General features: G+C 36.3%; 1 protein-coding gene across 2 annotated transcripts in view; it reads left to right on the top strand.

The window, feature by feature from the left end:
- Positions 1 to 23,818, top strand: part of ZEB1 (zinc finger E-box binding homeobox 1) — a 117,256-nt gene that overhangs the window by 72,181 nt on the left and 21,257 nt on the right. For both annotated transcript variants that reach the window (XM_061996385.1, XM_061996386.1), the window contains exon 2: positions 18,061 to 18,261. In XM_061996385.1, the coding sequence (XP_061852369.1) occupies positions 18,061 to 18,261 (201 nt within the window). The remainder of the gene's footprint in view (positions 1 to 18,060; positions 18,262 to 23,818) is intronic.

The raw sequence follows: 23,818 nt of genomic DNA, 5'->3' as shown, positions 1-23,818 counted from the left end.
AAAGATTAATGTTCTGAAGGCAAGGATAAATATTTTCAGGGAGGAATATTTATTCCACCTCATATGTCTCACATTGGGCTTAAAAAAAATATGGGAAGAGATTTCATAGGGATGTCTCTGTTTTTACAAATCGACAACAGATATCTCAGACTTCTATAGTGTCTTTAACCAGAAAGGTTCATCCTAATATTTCTCTTTTCTAAGAGTTGAGAAAAGTTGTTAATCTGACTTTGGATCTCAAGAGCAGTATAGATTTATTTGACTGTTACTGGTAAATACCATAATATTTTCAATTATTCCATTAGACTTTTTTCCAAGCAGTGCTTCATACTATCTGTAACAGCTTTGAGTTTTATACTGTCTGTGGTGAAGGAAAGTTAGGACAACTGTTAGATGTGGAATCTTTCCATACAGTCCTCAGTTCAGTGGAAACAAATCTTTTTCCCTATATTCCTCCCTTTCCCAGAAGTGCTATTTCTATCGGTACCTTACAGAGTTGGGGGGAGTTTCTTTTTAAACATTGGTCATCTCATCTGTCCACCTTTGTTTTGGCCATTTGTCTCTCATGGGCATGATGATTTCTTATTCAGTGGTTTCTAAGTAGCTGCCTGCTCACTGACTGTGTTGTAATCCTCAATAGGCTTCCCTACACCTCTTTTTCTCTAATGACATCACAGCTTTCAAAAAAAAGAGTTTCTTGCAATAGTAGTCATGGGTTGACTTAGCTGCTTCCCTGATCGTAATCGTTTTAGGAGATAGGATAATTTTAGTTACAGTTATAACCATAAAAATGTCTCAACTATTTTTAGGAAAAAAAGAAGGTTATATAGATCTTAAAAATGGGTGTGATTATCTTCTTGGAAAAAATCTCTCTGATAGATTGGAAAACATACTTGTCATGTTAGAAGATCCAAAAGTCAGGTCTGATCACATTTTAATATTTAATTCTTATTCAAATTCTGTGTTTCCTTGTTCTTTTTCCCTTAGGAAATAAAGAGTTGTGAGCCTAGAGATGTTTAATATCTGAGATATTAACAGCCAGTTAACCTTTACTAAGATTCACAAATGGAGTAACTATGTTAAAATGGTTTAAATTTATTGGTGCTGTTTTACTGCTGTTACCCCATTGTGTAGCATGTCAGTGAATTGCAGTTGGACTGATGTGATAGAGCAAATAAGAATCTTAAAAACTAAAATCTCCTGTAGAAATACCATATATAAAATTAAAGATTTACATATGCTAAAATAACTACAGGTAACACTATGCCTTTACTATCTTCACTATCTCTGTGGCTTGTAATTCTAACCAGATAGCTGTTAAGAAATTTCTAAGAGAGTGGATGTGAAGCAGTAAAAAACAATTCACAAGGCATATGGAAGTTTTTCTCCTTTTTTAGAAGTTCTATCTCTTCATTGGAGACCAAGTACAGTAAGTTTGAAAATGGTTTGCCTCCTAAACAAAACATGTTTATTGTTAAGCCAAACAACTCCCATAGTCCTCCTCAATATTCATCTGATATCAGGCATGACTGTCACTTTCTGACTGTCTTTTACATTCATTTACAAAAAGCTGGTAAATTAAATTTCAGAATGCCTGTCAAATCATTCACTTGAATAAACAGGGGATTGGATATTATTTTGGGGGTTTTTGGAAACTGTTTTCTTTATTTAAACTACCTGATAGTTGATCCTTTGATAGATTCTTCATTGCTGTTTATTCACCTTATATATGAATTTCAATGTCAAATGGAACAGATAAGCTCTTTTAAATTAAATGCTCAAAATATTTAACTTCATCTTTTTTGTAGACAGTAAGACTTTGAAGGTGTTGGAATAAATTGAATACAATTATTTATCACTATTAACAAATCTTGGAACATATCTACTATACAGTAAATGGCAATATTGTTACAATCTCATGTGTGTCATTTATGGACTGATATTTTAAATCATCTTCATTTACTGAACTCTTTTTTTAAAGTTTTTATTTGTTGTGAATCTCTTACAAGCTTTACTGTGCCATATCTTCATCCTGCACAAACATCAGTGCATGCTTTCTTGTAAATTCAGTGTATCATGTAGCTGCATACTATAAAAAGTAATTATGAATATTTAAGGAAGGTTTTAGCATTAGCTTGTTAGCTACTATTCATTCACCTCATATTACAGTAATGTTACATCAACTGAAGAATGTCAAAGAGCTCTTGTTTCTCACCTCTGCTATGTTGGGCCAACACTTCATTTTCCCATTCAAATAATAATTATAGATAATACAGTTAAAAACCAATGAAAGAATAGAAATATTTTTGCCTGAGGAGTTCTTCTGTGGCAAGAAAATCTGAAATAGTGTAAGGAATAATTTGCTTTGGAGCTTGTAAAGAACCAAATGTGAGACTGAATGAAGCAAAGAATCTGAGGGAGCTTCTTTCCTGAAACTCATGTTGCAGAACCAATTGCTATGGGTTTGTTCAGTAGGGAAATCTATGATACTATGAAAGCTATTTCTCTTCTGATTGAGAAAAATACTTTTCTTGGACATTGCTTCTTTAAACTGGATGCATTTTTTAAATTAGGTAAAATGAGATTCAAATTTTGGAAATACTTGCCCCTGGGCCAGTTGTATCCCCTTCTTCCTGTACTGGGTTTGTTGGTGAAGTCCACACCTCTCTTGAGGGAGACTAAATCATTGATTAATACAGAAATTTTTAGTAGTTGATAGGAGTGGCAGTTACTGGTAGGATTCAGAAATATGAGAGTGAACTTCAAGGCCTGAAGACAAATGTAGCCATTCAGAAAGTGACAATGCACAGGAAGGGGAGCAGGGAAGACTTGGAAGCTGTACCTGATGCATGCAACTGGCCTTCAGGACAGCAGAGCAGGTGGACCATGGCATTCTGGACCAGCTGTGTTTGTCCAGCTCACTCATACAGTGCTCAGGCTCAAATAATTGAACTTATTGGATTTCAAGCTTGTATTCATTGACAATTCATCAAAGTCCATGTGAGAATATGGCTTATGCTATGTATAGATGCATATAGCTGTTACAAGGTGAAGGGATATGCTAGATTAGAATGCAGGAAGTGGTGATGAGGAGTCCAGGTAGGACTAAAGTGTTAGCAATATTTAGAATTGCATACTCTTTTGTGGCAGGTGTTTTTCGATATCTGTGCTCTGAAATTCCTGGCTTTGCTAGATATTTTTTTATTCATTAAGACTGTTTTAGAGAGATAGATTATTATTCTTCAAGGACAACAGTGCTGGTTTCTCAGGATGTTGTTCCACTTTTTAAGGAAAAGCCTGAAATAGTTTGCTAGTACATTTATTACTTTGCTGGTCCATTTAAGTAGTTCTGTTGAGAAGTGAATGAGATTATTTGTTTGTTTGTTTGTTTGTTTGTTTGAGCTAGTACCTAAATTTAGTATTTCATGGTGTTAAAGTGCATTTGTGAGTCTGTATTCCAACAACAGGGTTTTGTACATTCTCCTCTTCATTCTTGCAGCACTTTTGCAAGACTGGTTTGAATCTTCGTCTCTGATGGGGAGACGATGTATCACAGTCCTGGAAGCTCATGACTTTCTCCTCTCATACCATCTTCATGAACACTGAAGCATCTCTGTGAAATATTGTAATGGCTAGATGAGAGTTATTCTTTGACATGAGGGCTGAAGAGATGATTTGTCTAGTTCACAGTCCAAAAGTCTCAATATAATGGCCTTCACAGGGAAATTCTGTAGCTATTTGTGAACGATTTGTGTACAGGAATTGAACAGTACAAATCCAGATTGTAGTTTTAAAGAAGCTAACAACCCTGCCTTTGGAAGCATCTTATCTTTAATTATTTGATCTTCAGAGAAAAATAAGATCTTACTAAAGTGTGCTGTGGACTACATTCATAGCCTTTCAAAACAAAGAGGTTAGTATGACAAAACATGTTTATTTCCTTAACATAATATCAGAAATATCCATTGAGTTGCATTCTGACTTGGATAAATATGCAAAATTTTATCTAAGTGTGTAAGAATTCACTGACATGTACTTTCCCATTGTCATTTTAGCAACTTATGTTATCCTTATGGAATACATTCTGTGAAAATCACATGTTTCCTTAAGCTTCGTGCTTCCAACTAAACAGGATGAGACCTTTCACAATTTCACGGTTCCACGTGTTTAAATAGATCACCAGAGAATGTTTACACTTGAAATCCAGTAAAACACTGAAAATCCATTGGATATTTTTTTGCTATCTCTTTATTCATGCTTCTACACTGCAGTAGGTTTCTGGCAATGTTAGCTGTTCATTTTCTTAGAAAATGAACAAGCCACACTTCACATTTACATGGTCCTTTATTTCCAACTTCATACAAATAAGTTAAATAAATGGTCAGTGATTTAATATCTTTAAAGAATGGAAAATCAGTAATGTGAAAAATCTGTAATATAAAGATGAGTGTTGTAAAAATATGGTAGATAATTAAAAATTGAAGAGACTTGCAACTTGTCATCCCAATCCCAGACAGTCATTTTCTACTGCCAATGTTTTGGTTGATTAGCTGTGAATATAAATGGAAAAAAATATGTGCACATCATAGATGAATATGTGTAATAAACTCATATTATTTAAGATGTAAAGCTACATGAAGCAGACCAGATCATCCAAATTGCATTTTGGTATCTAACATCTCATTTTAATCTTTATTTTCGGGAAAAGTGAATTAGAAATGTTTGATACAACAATCTGTCATGATAGTAATGTGCAATGTCTGCACATCACCCTGGATCCAAAATTCAAGACCCATATTTTGAAAACTTAGAACACCATTAAAAATGCTCATCTGATAGTATGTGAAATCAGAGAGAAGCCAAACTGTACCTTGTTAACTTAAATTGAAAACAAAACAAAACACAGTGTCCCTTCTGTGTCATAAGCAAGGGATAGCCAAGGAAGTTACTTAAATACTGGAATGTTTAAACCTATCATCAGAGTAGCTGACCCTTATGCCTTTGACAAACTAAGCTCTCTTTCAAGCAGTATATTTAATGGTGTGAAATATGAAATGAAAATAAATACATTTCTAAATAAATTTAATTTTATAATTTATTAATGTGTATTCTAGTTATGCAACATCTGTTAGAAGTTGCATAATTTATAATTCTGTTAATTTAGGAATGAGTATGGATAAGTATCAGGGCTTCATAAGGCATGTGGTTCATTACAGTGATATCTCTACCATGGATGTAATTTTCTTAATGCTAAAAATTTTTCTAATAGCTCCTTATGATAGTTACAGAACTTTAAGGACAAGAAAGAATTGCTGTGCAACACTGGCACTTGGAGTATCATTCTTTTGGTTTATAACTGAGAACTTTATAAGTGAAACTGATGTTCCTGTATTATGCTCTTTTTACTATCCATGAAATAAATATTTACTGAATATTGATATCCTATAAAATCACCTGTATTATGAAATGTGTACTATGCATTTCTGTAAACATGTTAGCCATTTCTTCCTGAAGAACTAAACTGGCCTAATGATATGGGAATTAATTGTACAAGGTTCAGGCCAATTCAGGCATGAGTCAGTGCTCTGTAGTGAATATCCATGCAAAAGTGCCACGGGAGTGGAATTATTTCACACTGTGACTGAGTCGGCATCATGGAGTGATTTTGTTTTCCATTGATAATTTGTACTAACCTGAGTTTTTATGCAAAAACATGACTGTCAAGTGTTTGAGTATGCATTAAGGTAATTATCAAGCTGCAACTCAGACTAAGTCTTTGTTGAGGATAAATCTAAAGCAACTGTATTACAGTTGTATTCCATTTATGCTACAGTTATGAACAAAAATAGGATATTGCAGGGTTTATCAAGTTGGTCAGTATAAGGGAACTTGCAGGTTATTTTGAAGCATGCTACTGTGTTTTTTGTCTATGTACCTCTTAAAATGAACATCTCCATCTTGCTACAATCAAATAAATTCCTGTAACTGGCCCCATTTTCTCAAATGATTGGCAGCCATTGCTACCTTGTACCAATAGCCATTGGTACCTAGTAACAATTAATGATAAGAAAATTTTCTCTATCTTGTCATAAGCTTGGTGACATGTATCTGTGTGCAAGAGTTAATTTTTACTATAAATATATCATCTTTTTTAAAAAATCTCTCTGATAAAGTAATGATCTTGCCTTTTAAATATTTCTCTTAGCAAACTTTTTTATGTGTGGAAAGTTAGAGTAAAACAGATTGTGTAACCCTAGAAATACTTCTTCGTCTCAGTCTCTCCTCAACTGAGTTTACTGTTTCTAGTTGTTCAGTAATTGCAAGCACTAAAAGGTGAAGGCTTCTCAGATATTTTTACATCTCATGCTTAATTTTAATGATCATGGTGCTCAGTTGTCTTGGAGGCAGTAAGCCATTCTAGCTGTCAGACTGTACTTGGTTGTGAGGGACACCAGTCAGATGTGTAGATTGTTTTTTTCCAGTCTTCTGAGTAAAACGATAGACTGTAAAAGGAATACTTGTGACAGAAAGGCAACCTTACCTGGAATGAAATAGGACTTGAGGGAAAGGTTTCTACTTTTCACTTCTTACTTTGGAGCAGAGAATGACTAGATCATTGCCACCTACCCAGAACTGGTCTCCATGGTATATTCTTTGAAAATTCTGGATTTTTTTAATTTAAAAAAATCAGGATCTTATCTATTTGGTATTTATGTCAGTATAATTTTATGGGGAAATAATGTGTATTCTTTAGAAGAAGAAAAATGGTCAAAAAGCAGGGGATTTAGTAAAAAATTGCAGCCTGTGCATTACAGGGCTATTGTTTTATTTTTTGCTACATGTTTTATTTTATATCTATTTTGTCCATGTGCATTCACAGATAATAAAGACTTGTAGAAACTTCCATGTTGCATAGGAGAGATTTTTGCCACCGAGATTGAACACATTTCTGCATTTTATGAGGCGACCTGAGGGACAGCATATAAAATGGAGGAGCTGTAAAAAAGGAAAGTGTGGCTTTTCTCTCCTACCAAATGCTTAAAGCTGCAAGAAAATTATTTAATTTTGGGGTTTTTTTTCAGTAGGTTTAAAAAGAAATGATGGAATGGGGATATGGTTCTTTCTGTTCAGTACTCTCTTAAGTTTTGATAAACATTCCTTTAAAGTATTAAACTTTCAAAGTTGATGTTTTTTTAAATTTAAAAGTTTTTGTAAAACTTCCTGACTGCAGCAGTTGATGTGGAATTACACAGATGGACTTAGGTTCTCATTTGTAGACAGTTCTGCAACCTTGACTTGGGCAACGATTATAACAGGCAAAGGGTACAGTGAATTTTCTCATATACCTTTTGCAGTCTTGTTTCTGAATGTCTTTTTTTTTTCTTGTGGGACCATTTTCAATACTCCCAAACCTATAAGCACCATGTAATAATACCATTTTTCGAATTATGCTGCCACTGAGAATTTTCTTCTTAGCATGCAGAATTTACATCAGTCCAGAGACTAGAAGGAAAGAATACTTGGACAATAGTTATCTTTTTCATTAGAAAAAGGACCATCATTTGCAAATCCAATAGAGAAATTAACATTACAAGTCCCTCTGTTTCACTGAAAGTCTGAAAGCCTTTGTTTTTACAAAGCTATAAAGCTTACATTTTTTAGCTCAGAAGAGCTGCAGAGTAATGAAAAGTCTCAAAGAATGTGCTGACAATTACATTTCTTAAGTTACTTTCCTAAAGTAACCCTAATAAGAGAAATATCTCAAATTCAGATTATTTTCATATGATTATATATTTATACATGTAGATATATGTTTCCAAATATAATTTTAGGCTATCAAACCTGAAATTATATCTGTGAGTATGAATGTATATGTATAATAAATACACAAACATATGTTTTCCTATATTTTAAAGTTATTATTGGACAAAGACTAAATACTTGAAATACTTGTCTGTTATCTCTATTTCTTATTTCTGGACTCATGACAGTTATACACGTAAACATATGAGCACTGGCATTGATTTTTAGAGTTGTTTCCACCCTTAAAAGTTCTATAAGTTTTTATCTCCTTCTCCCTTCGAAATTGGTTTAAAGCCCTTTCTATGAGCCCTGCTAACTCCTCTGCCTGGATCCTTCTCCCCCTTTGAGACAGATGAACTCCACCTCTCACCAGACCTGGCATCATGAAAATTTCACCATTGTCAAAAAAATGCAAGTTGTGTTGGTGGCACCAGTCTTTGAGCCACCTTTTAATCAGTTGAGCTTTTCTTATTCATTCAGTATTCCTCCCTGCCATGAGAGGGATGGAGAACACTACTTGTGCTCCCAATCCATCGAGCATTCTCCCCAGTGCCCTGAAGTCCTTTTTAATAGCTTTTGAACTCTTTTCCATAACCTCATCAGTACCAGCCTACGTTACCTACAGCAGGTAGTAGTCAGTTGGCCGCACCAGACAAGGGAGGTTCCTGGCAAAATTTCCTTTTATCTCTAACCAGTTACTGCTTCTGGCCAGTATCTGGCACCACAAGCTCTTGGCTGTCTGGAATGACCACATGTAGCCTTCCTTTCAATTGCTGGTATGTCCTGTGCTCAGGAGTCTGGCCTTCCTGTCAGAAGCAGCAATTCTTACAAATCCTTTACAGTCAGTGAGAATTGGTCTTGTATCCCTTTCCTGGCTTAGTGTTTAACTCAGCATCCAAGAAATGATACAGAAGTAAAATCTAATCTCTTAGGTATATAGTTTGAGGATACATATATTCTCCTGCCCAGAACTCATCTTACTCATAGGCAAAGCAGGAAGTTGGCTAAAGCAGCTGCCTACCAGGAGCCGCCAAAGCAGCAGATTCTCCAGCTGCTCTCTGCAATCTGCCTTTATTCACCTTGGTGGCAGAAACCCCTACCCTGTCTGCCCCGCTGGGAAACCGGGATCTGCTTCTGCTTTTGAGGTTCTAAATAATATACTACCAGACTGTCCTGTTCAAATGTAATTGTGCATAAAAGACTAAGGTAACCCTAAATCAAACTATGATCTGATAGACGAAGTCAAGCAGCAAAAAAAATAACCACTGAGACTGGAACATTTGCCAGATTTGTTCCAAGTATCACTTATCTCAGTGTCTATTGCCAGAGCTGTAGCCATTACCCTAATGCTGGGAAACTAGTCCTGACATAGATATTCAGGCTTTTCTCCAGACCTTGCTGTATCAGTAGAAAAAAAATCAACATTGAGATCAGTTTGTTGTTAATCACAGAATCATAGAATCTTAAGGGCTGGAAGGGACCTTGAAAGATCATCTAGTCCAACACCCCTGCCAGAGCAGGACCACCTAGAGTAGGTTACACAGGAACTCATCCAGGTGGGTTTTGAATGTCTCCAGAGAAGGAGACTCAGCAACCCATCTGTTAAATACTGATTGATTTTAAAACCATTACTTAAAATTGACAAGCAGCAAATTCGTATTTATATTGTTGATTTTAATGTCTGTTGTGTAAGCCAAGCCAAACATTCAGTCTCACTTTTGGTATAGCTTTTAGAGTGTGTTTTCCTATGCAGTCCATTTGCAAAGCATATATTTTAAACTCAAAGCTTCTTTGAGATGACCAAAAGACTAAATAATCCAGTACATGAGTATTAAGATGATTTATATACCTTAGTGCATATTAAGATTCTTGAATTTTATGGGGTTTTGTCAGAATATTCAGTCGAAATATGTGTCAAGCTGCATTTGCCTGGACATTATTATTCAGTTAAGAGGCATAAAAACATTTTGAAAGAGGATTTTTTTTAGTTAAACAAAATTATCAGAAATGTGCTGGTTACGTGTAAATATTTAGACTAATATGTTAAAAACCATTCGTATATTTATGTAAACACATGTGGGAGATGTAAGTTTTATCCCTTCAGGCAGAGGAAGGACTGAGTCCAGTTCCCGTTTTCCAGTGTGACTACACTCACATTTGTATGTGTCTACCTGAACAGTGAGTTAACCTCTTATGTATAAAATACAGTTCTGTTCTCCATAGTTATAGCATATGCTGCTCTTAAAAACAGAATGGCTTTCCTGAAAATTACATGTTTAAATTATTTCAAATGGATTGTTTCAGAAACTAATATCTGGCAGGGTTCATGGGTTTTTTTATCCCTTGACTTAATTAAGAGTATAATACACTTTCCCCATAACGAGATCTCATTGTAGTGTCATTTGAATGAGTTCAATGAGCTGTGTAATGTAACATGTTCTGCTACCTCCACTCCCCTCTGTAGTGCTGCTGGCTGTCCTGATAGTGCAGGAAGTCACCCTGCTGCCTGATGGAGGCTCTAAAGTGATTGGGAAGCAGCGAATATTTTCACTAAGGATTGCTTCTACGTATTTGGGAAATAATGACAATGTTTCCATGGGAAATTTATACATAGGGATGCAGCAGAAGAGAATGAGATCCAGAGAAGTGCAGCAAAAACAATCAGTCGAAACGACTTCTGTATGAGTAATAAGTGGACAAGAGCTCTTTAGAAGGAAGGGCTGTGCAACAAAGTATGTGAAAACACGAACAGCATAGGAGATGCAAGTGGAGAGGATTTTGTGGGACAGCCACTGAATCTAGTGCAAAGCACGTTCAACATCAACACAAGAAACTTATTCTTCCCACAACACAGAGCTGTGAAACTCTTTGCCTCAGAGTAACATGTATGACAAAATTTTCATGGTTTAAAAAAGTAATCAGACAATTTCACAGAAAACGAGGCTATTAGGAAGACAACACGTCTCATCTAGGAATTCCAGGAGCCAAAACCTCCTGAAATTGGGTGAAGAATTTTAATGAGAAGTATCAACATGTGCCTTCCCATGTCTTAAGCTCTTCTCCATGTTTCTACTTCAGATGGTAACATGGTTATGTATATGTTGTTGCATGGAAGATACTTCTTGATTTCAAGTGTAGATAACACTTGAAATTACTTGAAATTTCAAGTAACTTTACTAAAGATACTAGACAGTTTATTAGTGGAGACGCAGAAATAGGGCATTTCAGTCATGAGTAGTAATAATAGTATACCCTAAAATATAAATATAAAATACTGAATGTTAAATTATCATGTTTTTGCCTTTGCAACATATTTTGCTTACAAGATTTCTAAGACTAGAGCAAAATATTATATAGGTACAAATTTTCAGTTGAGCTGACAGAGAGTAAGTGGTTTCCAAGAGGTAATTGTAGGCTGTCAGAGCAGAAATCCATGCACAAGAATGCACTTCACAGAGCACAGGACTTGCTCCAGTCTGTAAAATCAAAGGTTTCTTTCCTAACAGTATTCATGAATAAACCTTCAATTTTTTTTGTTGGAAAAGCTTTTGACAGTAGGATTTCTAAAAGACCAGAATCCCTCACACATGTTCTAGATCTCCAGCGCTTTCAGTGTTGAGCTACTGAGCCCACACAACTCAAGTGTGCTGGTTACATGTGTCCAAAATCTTCAAAAGTTCAAAGGTTTTGTTAACTCATAAATTTCTAAAGGTTTATTTTTTCGATGGAAGTAAGCAGGATTTTGGATTAAGTATAGAGAGATATAGAATCTCTCCATACTCTTACGGGTAGTAAGATTGTTGGACCAGACTCCACATGAAAGACAGTAACTATAGGCAAGTATTGAGGACAAGATTGTAAATAACAGATCAGGTTCAAAGCACCCTTCCCTCTGTACATTTCCAGGTCCTAGTAATGCATATTAGAGATTATGGATTAGTTCTGTTCAAGCCTGTCCTCTTTTTAGTGCCATTCTGTGCTGTTGCCACCTGATCTCAAATTATTCTAATGCATATTCCACCACATATTTTTTTTCTTGTTCAGAGTGATATGAACTTGATTGAGTCATTCTTTTTTAGAATGTCATCTTTCATGTCACCTAATGAATCTGAGGGCAGATCTGGATGGGGAGGGGGAAAGATGTGAGCTCAGGTGTGTGAGCTGAACCATGTCTCCAAATTGAGTACTGCTGCATGCTGAGCACATCTGGAAATCTGGGGATTTACTCAAGTAAGGTATCTATTTTATAGTTCAAAAGGCACCCAGCTCTGGTGGAAAGCCTTGGAGAACTGGTTTCCCACCTGCCCTTTGTGACACTGAAAATATCTTCCTGAGTGACTGAATCTGACAGATGGGATTTTTGCATTCTTGGCCCAGATCACTTGTATAAAGAAACCAAAGGGTAGATGTCCTAGGTAAGTGGCAAAAGGTAGAGCTAGACAAAAAGATGGCAAGATGTTGCAAGAAGTTAGTGTGTCAGCATATGGTATAGCCTCCACAGGGAGAGCCTCTAGATGTGTGCTGATCTCATGCAAACCTGCTACTCTCTAAACCCCTGCATATGGAAAATGCAACATTTTTAACAGCAGGAAACCCCATCGTTGCACTCCCGTGTGTATCCTGCTTTGCCATATGCTAAATGTAATACATTGTCAGGTGCTTTTATCTTTTTCACACTATGTACTGGTGACATATAGGTGCAGAGAAAGTTCTTTTGAGTGCTGATGGGAGAGGTTGTTAAGGGTTTTTTTTTTATTTGTGTATTGTTTGAGATGTGCAGGCTAGAGGTAGAGATGCTTTTAGAAGTACTGCCTACATATATTGCTGGACAGCTTAGCTAGACTTGCTTTCTTATTCCCTTCTGAGGACTCTGGTTTCTAGCTTTTTGAGAATCTTTTATTCTGTTGCCATGCAGGTCACTCACCTTTTTGGGGACTCTCCCATGATATGTAAACAGCAAGTCCTATAGTCTTTCATCACAGCAATGTTAGTGTTCGCCTTAAATTTCCTGGGTTCATTAGTTTTAAATCAGACAGCTAGAGGGGTTTTTTTTCATTTTAAATACCATGTTTGAGTTGACTAGACATATTTGTATCATGGTTTCCTAGCTGTATTCAACCAGCAAAACAATACATCTCTCTGTTTTAGCTCTAGTCGCTAATTCCATTTGAACATACTTCTTTTTTAACTAGAATTGAACAACATTATACATATTCTTTGTATTTAGGACTGTAAAAATCCAGAAAGCAAAGCTTATTTTCTGCAGTTTATTTTGCAGTCATTTACTCTTAGAGGATTGAAAGCTTCAGCTGCAGATGCTCATTGTTTCAGAATCAGGATACTGTGGCAAGAAAGTGATCAACAGGAAAAGAAGTAATTATGGTTCATAAGAGGCATTTTTCATGTATTGTTTTTAATGAATATTTCATCTTTATTTCAGAAGATACATAGTAATGATATAAAATTATATTTTTCTTGAATAAATATTTAGTCTTCAGTGTCATTTGTAATACATAGGTTAAAAATGAGGCTTTCTTTTCTATTCATCTATGAAAGTAAAGCTGAGATTAATAGTGAAGCTGTTTATGAAACAATTTTGTGCTAAGGTAGATGGAATAAGCCTATATGTCTCTTATGCATCATATATGCTTGCCTGGAGACCTTTTTTCAGAGACTTACAGCCAAGGTTCGTGATCTGAGTCAGACTTAGCTTTTATGGTTGAAGATAAGATTCCCTTCAGTGGTCTGCTTCTTCTCTCCTGCTGCTGATGGCCATCCCTGGAATGGGGGTGGCCAAGGGTGACGTAACCTCTCTAGCCATCCTTGCTTTTCACAGAGCAGTGCTTCATCATGTAGACACTGATTGCTGTTTGATCCAGTGTTCTCCAATCCAGGCAGGATTATTTTGTTTAGGTAGCCACTACTTTTAAATTTCATTAATTAAAAGTAAATAGTACTGAAGTTTGAAATATTTGTAGTTACTTCACTGAAAAGTTCTAAGTGTCCTTCTAAGCGAGGTTTTACAGATCTGCTTTATTTTCTGCATGGAATACTTGACCAAATTAGAAGCCTCCTGAAGTAATCACTTATGTATGTTCAATTGAATTTCTTTCAGAGGTTGTAAGCAGTAATCTCTACATATTGCTTTTGTATTGATTATGTTTCAATCTCTATCCAAAAAGGTTTAATTAAATGTATTCCTCCCAACTTCAGCAGTTGCTGTGGTGCCACATATCAAGTGAGGTTGTTGTCCTTTCAGTGGTGGCTACTGTGAGGAAACATTGAGGAAGAAAGGAGAAAACATTCAAAATGATATGCAGATAGGGAAAGTCTAATTTGACTCTAGGATTAAATTGGAGAAGGGAGACGGGGGAAGCGTTACCCCTGGATAGTTCCACATGTTCTTTAAAGTCTTCAGAGAACTGTGAAACAGCCAAAACGTCCCTGAAGCAGTGAAGACAGCAGCCTGCTACTAGCACCCCTTTGTCTTGTAGGGCACCAGAAGCAAACCTGCTTTGCTAAAGCTAAGCTTTTCAGCCTGCAGACATCAGTATGGTACCATGTAATGGGATTTTAATTAGCTAAAAACCAGCAAATTACAGGGTTTGATTGGTTTTAACTGTTGTTTATGTGAAGAATATTAATACATTCTTTGAAATCAAACACTTGACTGAAAGTTGAGTGTTCAAAAAAAAGTTGGAAAATGCGAGAATGAGAATTAAACAAACTGTTTTAATTTGTCCTGTGCATGTATGCTGAGCGATAAGATCTTTAATTAGATGATCACAGGAGTTTTTCACAGGCAGAATGGTGCCCAGAGAATGAATTAGGGTTGTTTATTAAAGGAAGCTGTTGTCTCCAGAACTTGCCTTAATTGCTGGAAAGCATAGTAATTTAAGTAGAGGACTGCAGGAATCAAAAGCACACTCTCTAAAGCATTTGAAAGCTCCACTGAAAGACTGGATTTTATTCTCTCACTTTCAAGGAGATTTTATGTAATTCTGGAAGGTCACTTATTTTGGAGGTGATCTCTGTTTTGAGTTGCTGTGGCTTGCAGGCCAACGTACCTGGGCTCTGAGCACAGCTGCATTTGGAATGAACACAAATGTGAAGATACAGAATGCTGCATAAATGCAAAGTCTTCTGAAAAGGCCTGAAATCCCTTACACTAACGTGGCAATGCCAGGATGGCCAAAAGAATCCTTTGGTTTTTAAGTAGCCATTTCTTTCTCTGTAAAATGGAGGTACCATCACCCTACTACAGTTAATTACATGTTTTGAAGCATTCCTGCGTAATGACATGTAGGGAAATTATATATCATATACTTTCATATTGCATATAAGTATATGTAATAGCTCATCTAATAGATGATATTTGATGAAAAATCTTGTTTTGGCTAACATCCTGTAAGTGAGGCTTTGGGAACACTGCTGGCTGATAAAAAGAATGAGCAATCACTTTGCATTCTGAAAAGAATGAGACAGGATCCTACAAATACTCAGTTCACTCCATAAAACTGAGCATTCCCTGCATGTTTGCCATCACTGCAGTAGATGAGGCAAGGATCCTGTAGAGAGAAAACAGCATGTAATCATTTAGTTAGAGTTGCATATAGATATATGAACATTCCCATCACTTTAAGTGCTCAACTTTCTGCTGTGCTTGTTGGGTGGGTTGCCTGGCCATCCTAAAAAGTGCTGAGCCCTTTTAGATGCAGGTTTGGCAGTTTATTTCCCCCACAGCTCTTCATAAGATGAAAACAGGAATGGTAGAGCCAGATTTCTTGCTGATTTTATTGTGCTGTCTTCTTGACAACTGATTTTTGTTGTAAGAAACCAAAATCCTGTTTATTCCTCACTTTTTATGGAGAAGTTTTAAAATGTTGTGTAGTCAGCACATTAGTAACTGTATTAAGTACGTATGAAAGTATTTCAAGGTAAACAGAGGTGTAATGAACAGGTTATATTTAAAATTTTTAAAATATATGATGTGGAAAAGAAGATATGTGTTTTCTGAAGAGGTGTAATTCTTCAGGCCAGACTTTCTGATTATATTTTCAATTTCCCTGAAAATCTATCTAAATCTAATATAAGAGATTCCACTTAATTTTCCAAACTAAACAGGAAATTTCTTTTTAAAAAATCAAGTATTCATTATCTACATTATTGAAGTCTGAACTTATGCCTATAAATTTTGATCACTGCCCTTATGATCTCATTCATGTGTGACAAAAGTAAATACGTTGGTGTTTTATATCAGCAATACTCTAAATCTCTGCATCACAGTAAAAATCAGTTAAGGCAACAGGCTAATATAATGTTTCCACTTCCTCCTTGTGTCCTCACACTTTTTTAAAAGTTGCATTTACCACCTCTCAGGCAAGTAAATTCATATATGTCCTCTGCTTTAGTGAGGGAATACCTGTATGTCTTCTCTTTCACACAATATTTCAGTATATTTTACCATATCTATTTTACTTTGCAAAATCAGTTACAGAAAATAAAAATAATAGTAAATTGTCAAATAAAATGGGCTAGATAGGAGTATTTAGGCAATTTGCCTAAGTTTTCTTAGAAGAGATTGATACCATGAATTGTAGAACTTTACTGTTTTTCAAACAACACCATGTGTATAGAATATAAAAACATGGGATGATTATTTTGACAAAAGAGCCTTTTGAAGTTATGCTTATACATACATCTCTCCAGATGAGACTTTCTTCTCCTGAACTGGAAGGAAATGAGATAGCAGTCTGTCAGTTCAGGGTATTACTCACTTTCCCAGCTTATATGTGTTTTTAAATGACTAGAATATCTCTTAAAAAAAAAGAGGGGCTTAACTTCAGAAGACCAGCAGTCTAGTTTTCTATTTATCTACCTTATTAAGCAGGATTTCACATGAAGGAGTCAGTCTGGCTTCTCATGTGCTAACAGTGACCAGATGCAGATATCATAAAGCAGCATGATTATGTTCCTCCCAGGTTTAATCTGATAACTGCTGAAGGAGTATCACAGCCATGAAAAGTCTTGTTAGTTTCTTCATTGATATATTTATTCTCTTTCTTAAACTGTATTTTGAAGCATTTCAATAAGAAGTTCAAACTTGACAGTGAAAAAGTAATACACATATAGATGTAAGTGTTTAATAGTTTAGCTTCAGTGTGAATAACAAGACATTTCAACAGATTGTGAAAGCCATTTTTTCTTAAGGACATTAGCCTTATAGTTTAAATTGAAACAGCCATAACTGATCTTTTGTGCTTACAAATGAAGATCATTTTAATAAGAATCTGTTCCCATATGACAGAAATATATATATTGTCATGTAATCCTTTATCCACAAGGCTCTTAAAATATGTTCTCCTGGCAGAAAAACTAGAATTATTACTTTTTCATAGTAGCTAGGGAAAATGTTATGCAAGGTTTCTTTTCAGAGTTACCTCTAAGATTTTTTCCTTTCACGTTCATCCTGCTGAGTCTTTAGTATGATCTTTGGGTATAACTACAAGAGCATTTTAGCTTGGATCAGGAACACTTTAGCCCTTCTGAATCAAATCTCCTTATTGTTCCCATGTATTGATCCTTGATTCACATACCCAGAGCTTGGAAGTGGCATCAGTTACAGGGGAAAACAGATGAACTCAGTGAGCTCGGCTAAAATACAACTGTAGACGGTGTCTGAGCTTTCCTCCGGAGTATGCTTGGCCTGGGGTTTGTGGTCTTCAGTGCCAGTTGTTTCCTTACACTTTAGTTCCTTCTGTACCCCAGTGATTGCTGTATTACATACAGCCTGTCTTCATTATGCACTTCTGTCTGTAACAAAATGTTGTCAGTATTCAGTGTTTCACAGGCTGTTGACCAGGTTATAATATTCATAAAGGAAACATACAGTAATGCTGATATCCAAATTGGAGTGAACCAGCTGGAAGCCTGACACTTCAGTGTGGCCCAGAAGACAGTTCTGGACTTAATGGTGCCTTTTCTTGTGTGGCATTACACTGTGTATATAGAAGTAGTGGTATCATGGTTCCTAGCTGTGGAGGAAGCCGAGTAGTTGTCAAATGTCTCCTTGCATGCTGCTGTTATGTCCAAGTTGCGTAAAGGCTACTGCCATCCTCATGTGGAAAGAAGCAGTAATAATGTGGCTTCATGGAGATGTCCCAATATAGCATCTGGCCACAGTACTGAAAGCTTTGGACTACCGTGCTGTAAATCAGGAGTATATTGATCGGTATTTTGCTTTTTGTCTGTTCACAGTCACCAATTATAGTAACGTGGTAGAAGCAAACTCAGATTCAGACGATGAAGATAAATTGCATATAGTGGAAGAAGAAAGTGTAACTGATGCAGCAGACTGTGATGCTAGTGTGCCAGAGGATGACTTGCCAACAGACCATACAGTATTACCAGAAAACAGTGAAAGAGAAGGGAGTACAAACAGCTGCTGGGAAGATGAAGGTATGTTCATTTTCACTGGTGATGCAATGTAGATAGAAGTTTATAAAATGAAAATCCAATGCAACTTTTGGTCACTTTGCTAATAGCATTTAATATCCACAATCAAAAAAAAAAGTTTTTCTAACACATTTATTATTCTATAGTTTCTGTTGTTTGTTTAATATTTGAGGCAGGTTCGTAGGTGCATTCATTTCATTGGCATTGTTAAATAGGAGCTTCAGGTTTGTAGATGTGGCATTCTCAAAGGTGATCAGAGGCTAGTTACTTGCTTGTAGTGTTTCCAAGTCTTTTTGTGTGGCAGGTCTCTGACATATTTCCCAGTAAGGTTCAGAGTTTGCACAGCTTGAGGAGTAAGCAGTAAGCTGAAAACATGAAACAAAATAATGTTCAAATGCAAATTTCTCCCCATGAGCTGTTTCTGCCTTTTCCCTTGTAAAATACAGCCAGGAAAAAAAAAAAAAAGGATTATTAGTTTTCACATTGGTCATCTTATTCATAATGAATCTATATTCTGAAACCATTGTAAGTACATAAATGTTCTAAAGCTGCTGCATAACATATAGGAAATTGGAAATTTGAAACAGTCAGGAAATGGGCCTTTTTTACTCTGGAATCAGGTACCCATTTCATAATATCACACAGTATGCTTACATTTGACCTAAATTGGGTTAAATGCATAAATTAGTGTAATTTATTGTGGAATTTGGCCTTAATCCCATGAAAGATACAGAATATTTTCCTGCCTATCCCTGTTTGTGTCTGAACTCCAGCCACAATTCTTTAGCATCCGCCTTGTTAAAACTAGTGATTTAAGACAAATTGCATGACCTCACATCTAAATAAACAGAAAGCAGTCATATGGTCCCTAAGTGCAGTCCAGCTGAGAGAGAGCAGCTGAGTTCAAAGAATGGCACTGACTCAGCCTATTTTTATGTAGCTGTTACTGCCTAGGTGTGCTGTGCAGGGAAATGAGTGTTTTGAAGCTAAATTATTAGGTAGGTAATTTTCTTAGTTCTCCTATAATGTCTTTGCTCTGCTGCAGGCTATATCTATCAGGAATTGCAGTTACATAAAAATGGGCTGTGTGTATACTATTTCTTGAACTGTTCAAGTGTAGGTGTAGGCAGCCTGGAACAGGGAGTGAAGAAAAGCACCGAGTCAAATCCCTTTGGACTGAACATTTCCTGGGTATGGACCTACAGGCAGTCATGACACAGCGTCTTGCCTCAGACAATCTTCTGGATTTTTTCAGAGCTCCAGATGTGTGATGATGTCTTTTTTGACTACTTCAAATCTGCCACTTTTAACCTTCTCAGATTTGTTTGCTAAAATTAAGCATTTGACTCAAATTCTACTGTGATTGTACATTTGCAGTGTAGGCAGTGTTTTCTCTGCCTTGGTCATTGCTGATGAAGACTGACTTTCATCATTGTTTAGACAGGCAAAAGATGAAACAATTGCCATAAGGGCTTACTCAAACTACCATAAATTTCTTCTGTTAAAAATTGTTTATTCTGAAGCCTCTTTTGTAACAGTCTGGAGGGTTTTTATTTGATAGTAGCTTTGTCTTTAATAAAATGGTTGAATTTCTGGCGATAACTGCATGAGAAAAATGAAGGCTACATTAGGTTTTATGGAGCTTTGATTTGCTGTCGTAAAGTGCTATTTACTTTTTTATAGCTTCCCTAGAAGGAAAGGTGTGAGCTGAAAATCATATCATTCTTGGTTGCACATTAGAAACCTGAACAGAGAGATATTGTTGAATACATGATCTTTTCTCATTCAGGGAAAGGTACTGGGGTCCATGCAACACGGATACCATCTTCAGGACTAGTGATTTTTTTTAGAAAATGTACACTACAACAGTTTTAGTGAGTTATGTGTCATCAGTACACTAGTACTGAAAGTTCCTGGGTTTAGCTGAACTTGACAGAATGAGTTTTTTACATATTTATTCTGTTCATGAACGCCCAAGAATAGAAGCAACATACATAACGTTTCTGTATCGGATTAGTTTCCTTCCGTTTCCAGTCATTCTAACTGAATTTCTAGAAGACCTCCAGAACAGGTGTTATAAATGTAAGGTGTATACCTCAAGAGGTTTAACTGAAACAGTTGGATGGGTTTGCAAAAGTGAACCACATGTATCCTGCACAAGTTGTTGGCAGTGTGCCAGCATTCATGTGTGCAATGATTCTGTAATATTTTCTTTTTTTTACTTTAGTTGAAAACTAAATTGAAAAAAAAATAAAGATTAAACTTATTGTTTTATTATAGGAATACACGTTAAAAGCATTTTTATTATGTATTGTGTTTAGCAAATCTAGAGATCTCAGACTTGGAACTAAGATATGTTTGAGAAATTGAAAATGTAATAAAAAAGTGCCCAGACCTTGAAATAACCTTTAAAAAGTAATGAAGTTATGTTTTATGTTTAAGCTCTTCCTGGAACTCAAAAAACTCGTAAAGTTTGGGATTGAGCCATTGTACTGTAAGATGAATTATGTTCTTTCAGTGTGGTGGGCTACTGAAGAAGGCTGCTACACTTTTTTTCTATTAATTTAATTTGGAAGGAAAGCTAAAAAAGTGTGGCATCTTTTTAATCCAGTCTTCACAAGCAGAAGCAACCAACCAGGCAATACTATAAGTTTGTCCAGTTCTGGGCTCCCCAGCTCAAGAGAGACAGGGAACTTCTGAAGAGAGTCAAGCACAGGGCCACAAAGATGATCAGGGGACTGGAACATCTTCCTCATGGGGAAAGGCTGTGGGGTCTGGGGCTGTTCAGCCTGGAGGAGACGGAGGGGGGATCTCATTAATATTTACAAATACCTGAATGGTGGATGTCAGGAAGTTGAGGCATGCCTTTTTTCTACTGTATCTAGCAACAGGACAAGGGGTAATGGGATGAAGCTGGAACACAAGGAGTTCCATTTAAACATAAGAAAAAACTATTTCACTGTTGAGGTGAGGGAGCCCTGACACAGGCTGCCCAGGGAGGGTGTGGAGTCGTCTTCTCTGGAGGACTTCAAAACCCACCTAGATGATCTAAGTAAACTTGCTTTGGCAGGGGGATTGGACTAGATGATCTCTAGAGATCCCTTCCAAGCCCTACCATTCTATGATTCTATGGTAAGCTGTAAATAGTGCTTGCTACATGCATATCAGACAAGGAATTATAAAGAATTTCAATTAGAAACTTTTTTGATGGACTTTAGAATTTATTCCTTTCTATAAAGATAATACTGTGGTGTAAATTACAATCAATTTTGTCTTTCTGTATAGAACCAAAATTTCCATTTTGCTAGTGGTTTACATTTTATCAGTTATCCATGCAGATATCTTTACAGTCAGCCTATGACACGATTACATCATGCATTTTCACTCCTAGTATACACTGTTGCCTGTGATCTGAAAATCATTAGCATGGAAGTCCCACCATATCTCTAAGCAGCTACTGATAAGCAGTGATGAGATACAGCATTTCAAGAATATGTTTTACAATTATCTGGTATGTCCAGATGTAATACCAAGATGAGTATTCTTGCTCTAGACGCTGTTTGTGGAGACCTGTATTTAAGCAGTCACTCAACAGATAGCTCAAATTTCTTCTGGAATTCAGAGCTGTGACTTCTACTTGGTGAAACAGTGTCTTAGGACCTGTTCCCCTGTTGTCACATCCCTTTCCATTGCTTCCCAACAGCTGTATTTGCAGCATGGCAATTTGACTTCTGAGGGCGCAATTGCAAAGTTACCATCCTCTGTGGACCATATATAGCTCTGAATTTGGAGATCTAGCACGTCATTCTTCAAATTATTAATTATTCCTTCAGCATTAAGGAAAATCTCCCCCTGTGGAAAAGGGCTTCTCCTTGTCTTATATCCCACTTTTAGATATGGGGGAGAGACAATGCCAAACAGAGACTCTGATTATTAGAACTGAGAACATTTTTAACTTGGCTGGGATTAACATATAATGCCATAAATTCCTTGACATTCCCTTGGGAAGCATAGCTTTTATTTGTACTGAAGCCAGTGGAATTCACTAGAGACACTATATTTTAAATTTCTGTGAGTAATAACTTACTGATATTCCCCCTCTTTCATAGGTCTTATTTCATACTGCAGAAAAATCATAAACCCTTTTTAAAGAAAAATAGTGGGTTTGTGTTATTGTTGTTTTCACAAAATTATATTTTTTATTTAAATTTGCATCTTACAAATTCTGAACTGAGCCTATGATATCATGAGCCAAATAATATAAATAGTTCACAGTCCAGTCTCGGCCAATAAAACAGAGACTGGTTTGCAATTATTTTGAAATGATAATTGCGATTAAAGTAAGATGTAAGAGCTACAGTTTCCTGTTAAACATGTTTCTTGTTTGTGACTATCTGCAGATGTTTTGAGTCAGTAAGATTTTATCAAAGTAGACAGAATTAACAATCTTTTCCTTTGAGGAAGCTGGTGTTATCTGAGAACTTAAAGTTCATAGAATCATAGAATGGTAGAGGTTGGAAGGGACCTTTAGAGATCATCTAGTCCAACCCCCCTGCAGAAGCAGCTCCACCTAGATCAGGTCACACAGGAATGTGTGCAGGTGGGTCTTGAAGACCTACAAGGAAGGAGACTCCACAACCCCTCTGGGCAGCCTGTGCCAGGGCTCCCTCACCTCAACAGTGAAATAGTTTTTTCTTATATTTAAATGGAACTTTTTGTGTTCCAGCTTCATCCCATTACCCCTTGTCCTGTTCTTGAATTCTTATCATTAATATAAAAGAGAAATTGACTTGTCCCATAATTAAAAAATTGGAGTGTTCTGAGGTTTTGACTAACCAAACCAAAGAATTTTTCCCTGTGCTGAAGTAGAGTGAAGTCAGGTAAATGAAAGTACAACAGTTGCCATTACAGATCATAGCAGTTGTATAGTCTAATCTCCTGTGTTGCAAAAGAGTCTTTTTTCTGGAGTGTAGCTCTAAAGCATTTAAAGTTCCCATAATAAAACTAATAAAACTTTAAAATAATGTTTAGCATAGGATACTACTGGTAAAGGAGCAGAACAACCAGCATGGCCTTCCTATGCACTCCAGCCATAAGCCAGGTACTGACAGAAATGGCAACAGTGGCCTTTCCAATAGGAACTTTCCAGTCTAGGCTACCCGGCAAACGTAAATTAGGAACAACTTGAGCCATTTATTGAATTGAACCAGCAACCCCTAGTACATGCTGTATTCTTGAATGCTACAGCTCTGCAGGAGGTGATGGGGCTTTAGAGGTAGGTGGGCTCCACTGCTTCAGTTCTACAGGCATCTGAACCTGCAAACTCAGACTGAATACTGGAATTGTTATGTGAAACATTTCTGTAGCACCCTGTTCATCCAAAGTGGGGAGAAAGTGCTTAAAAATCCTGGAGTTTTTAAGCAATTGCAGCCTGTAAGTGATTTCTAGATGATTTACAATGAACAGAACACATTAGATAGCTGTTTGCAGACATTACTAGCAAATTATTAATCATTTCTGAAAACTGCTAATTGGAGAAAATAATGTAAATGTATTTGAT

This window comes from Colius striatus, chromosome 5 (genome assembly GCF_028858725.1).
Source record: "Colius striatus isolate bColStr4 chromosome 5, bColStr4.1.hap1, whole genome shotgun sequence".
In the NCBI taxonomy this organism is placed as follows: domain Eukaryota; kingdom Metazoa; phylum Chordata; class Aves; order Coliiformes; family Coliidae; genus Colius; species Colius striatus.
This window is presented reverse-complemented; position numbering and strand designations above follow the sequence as displayed.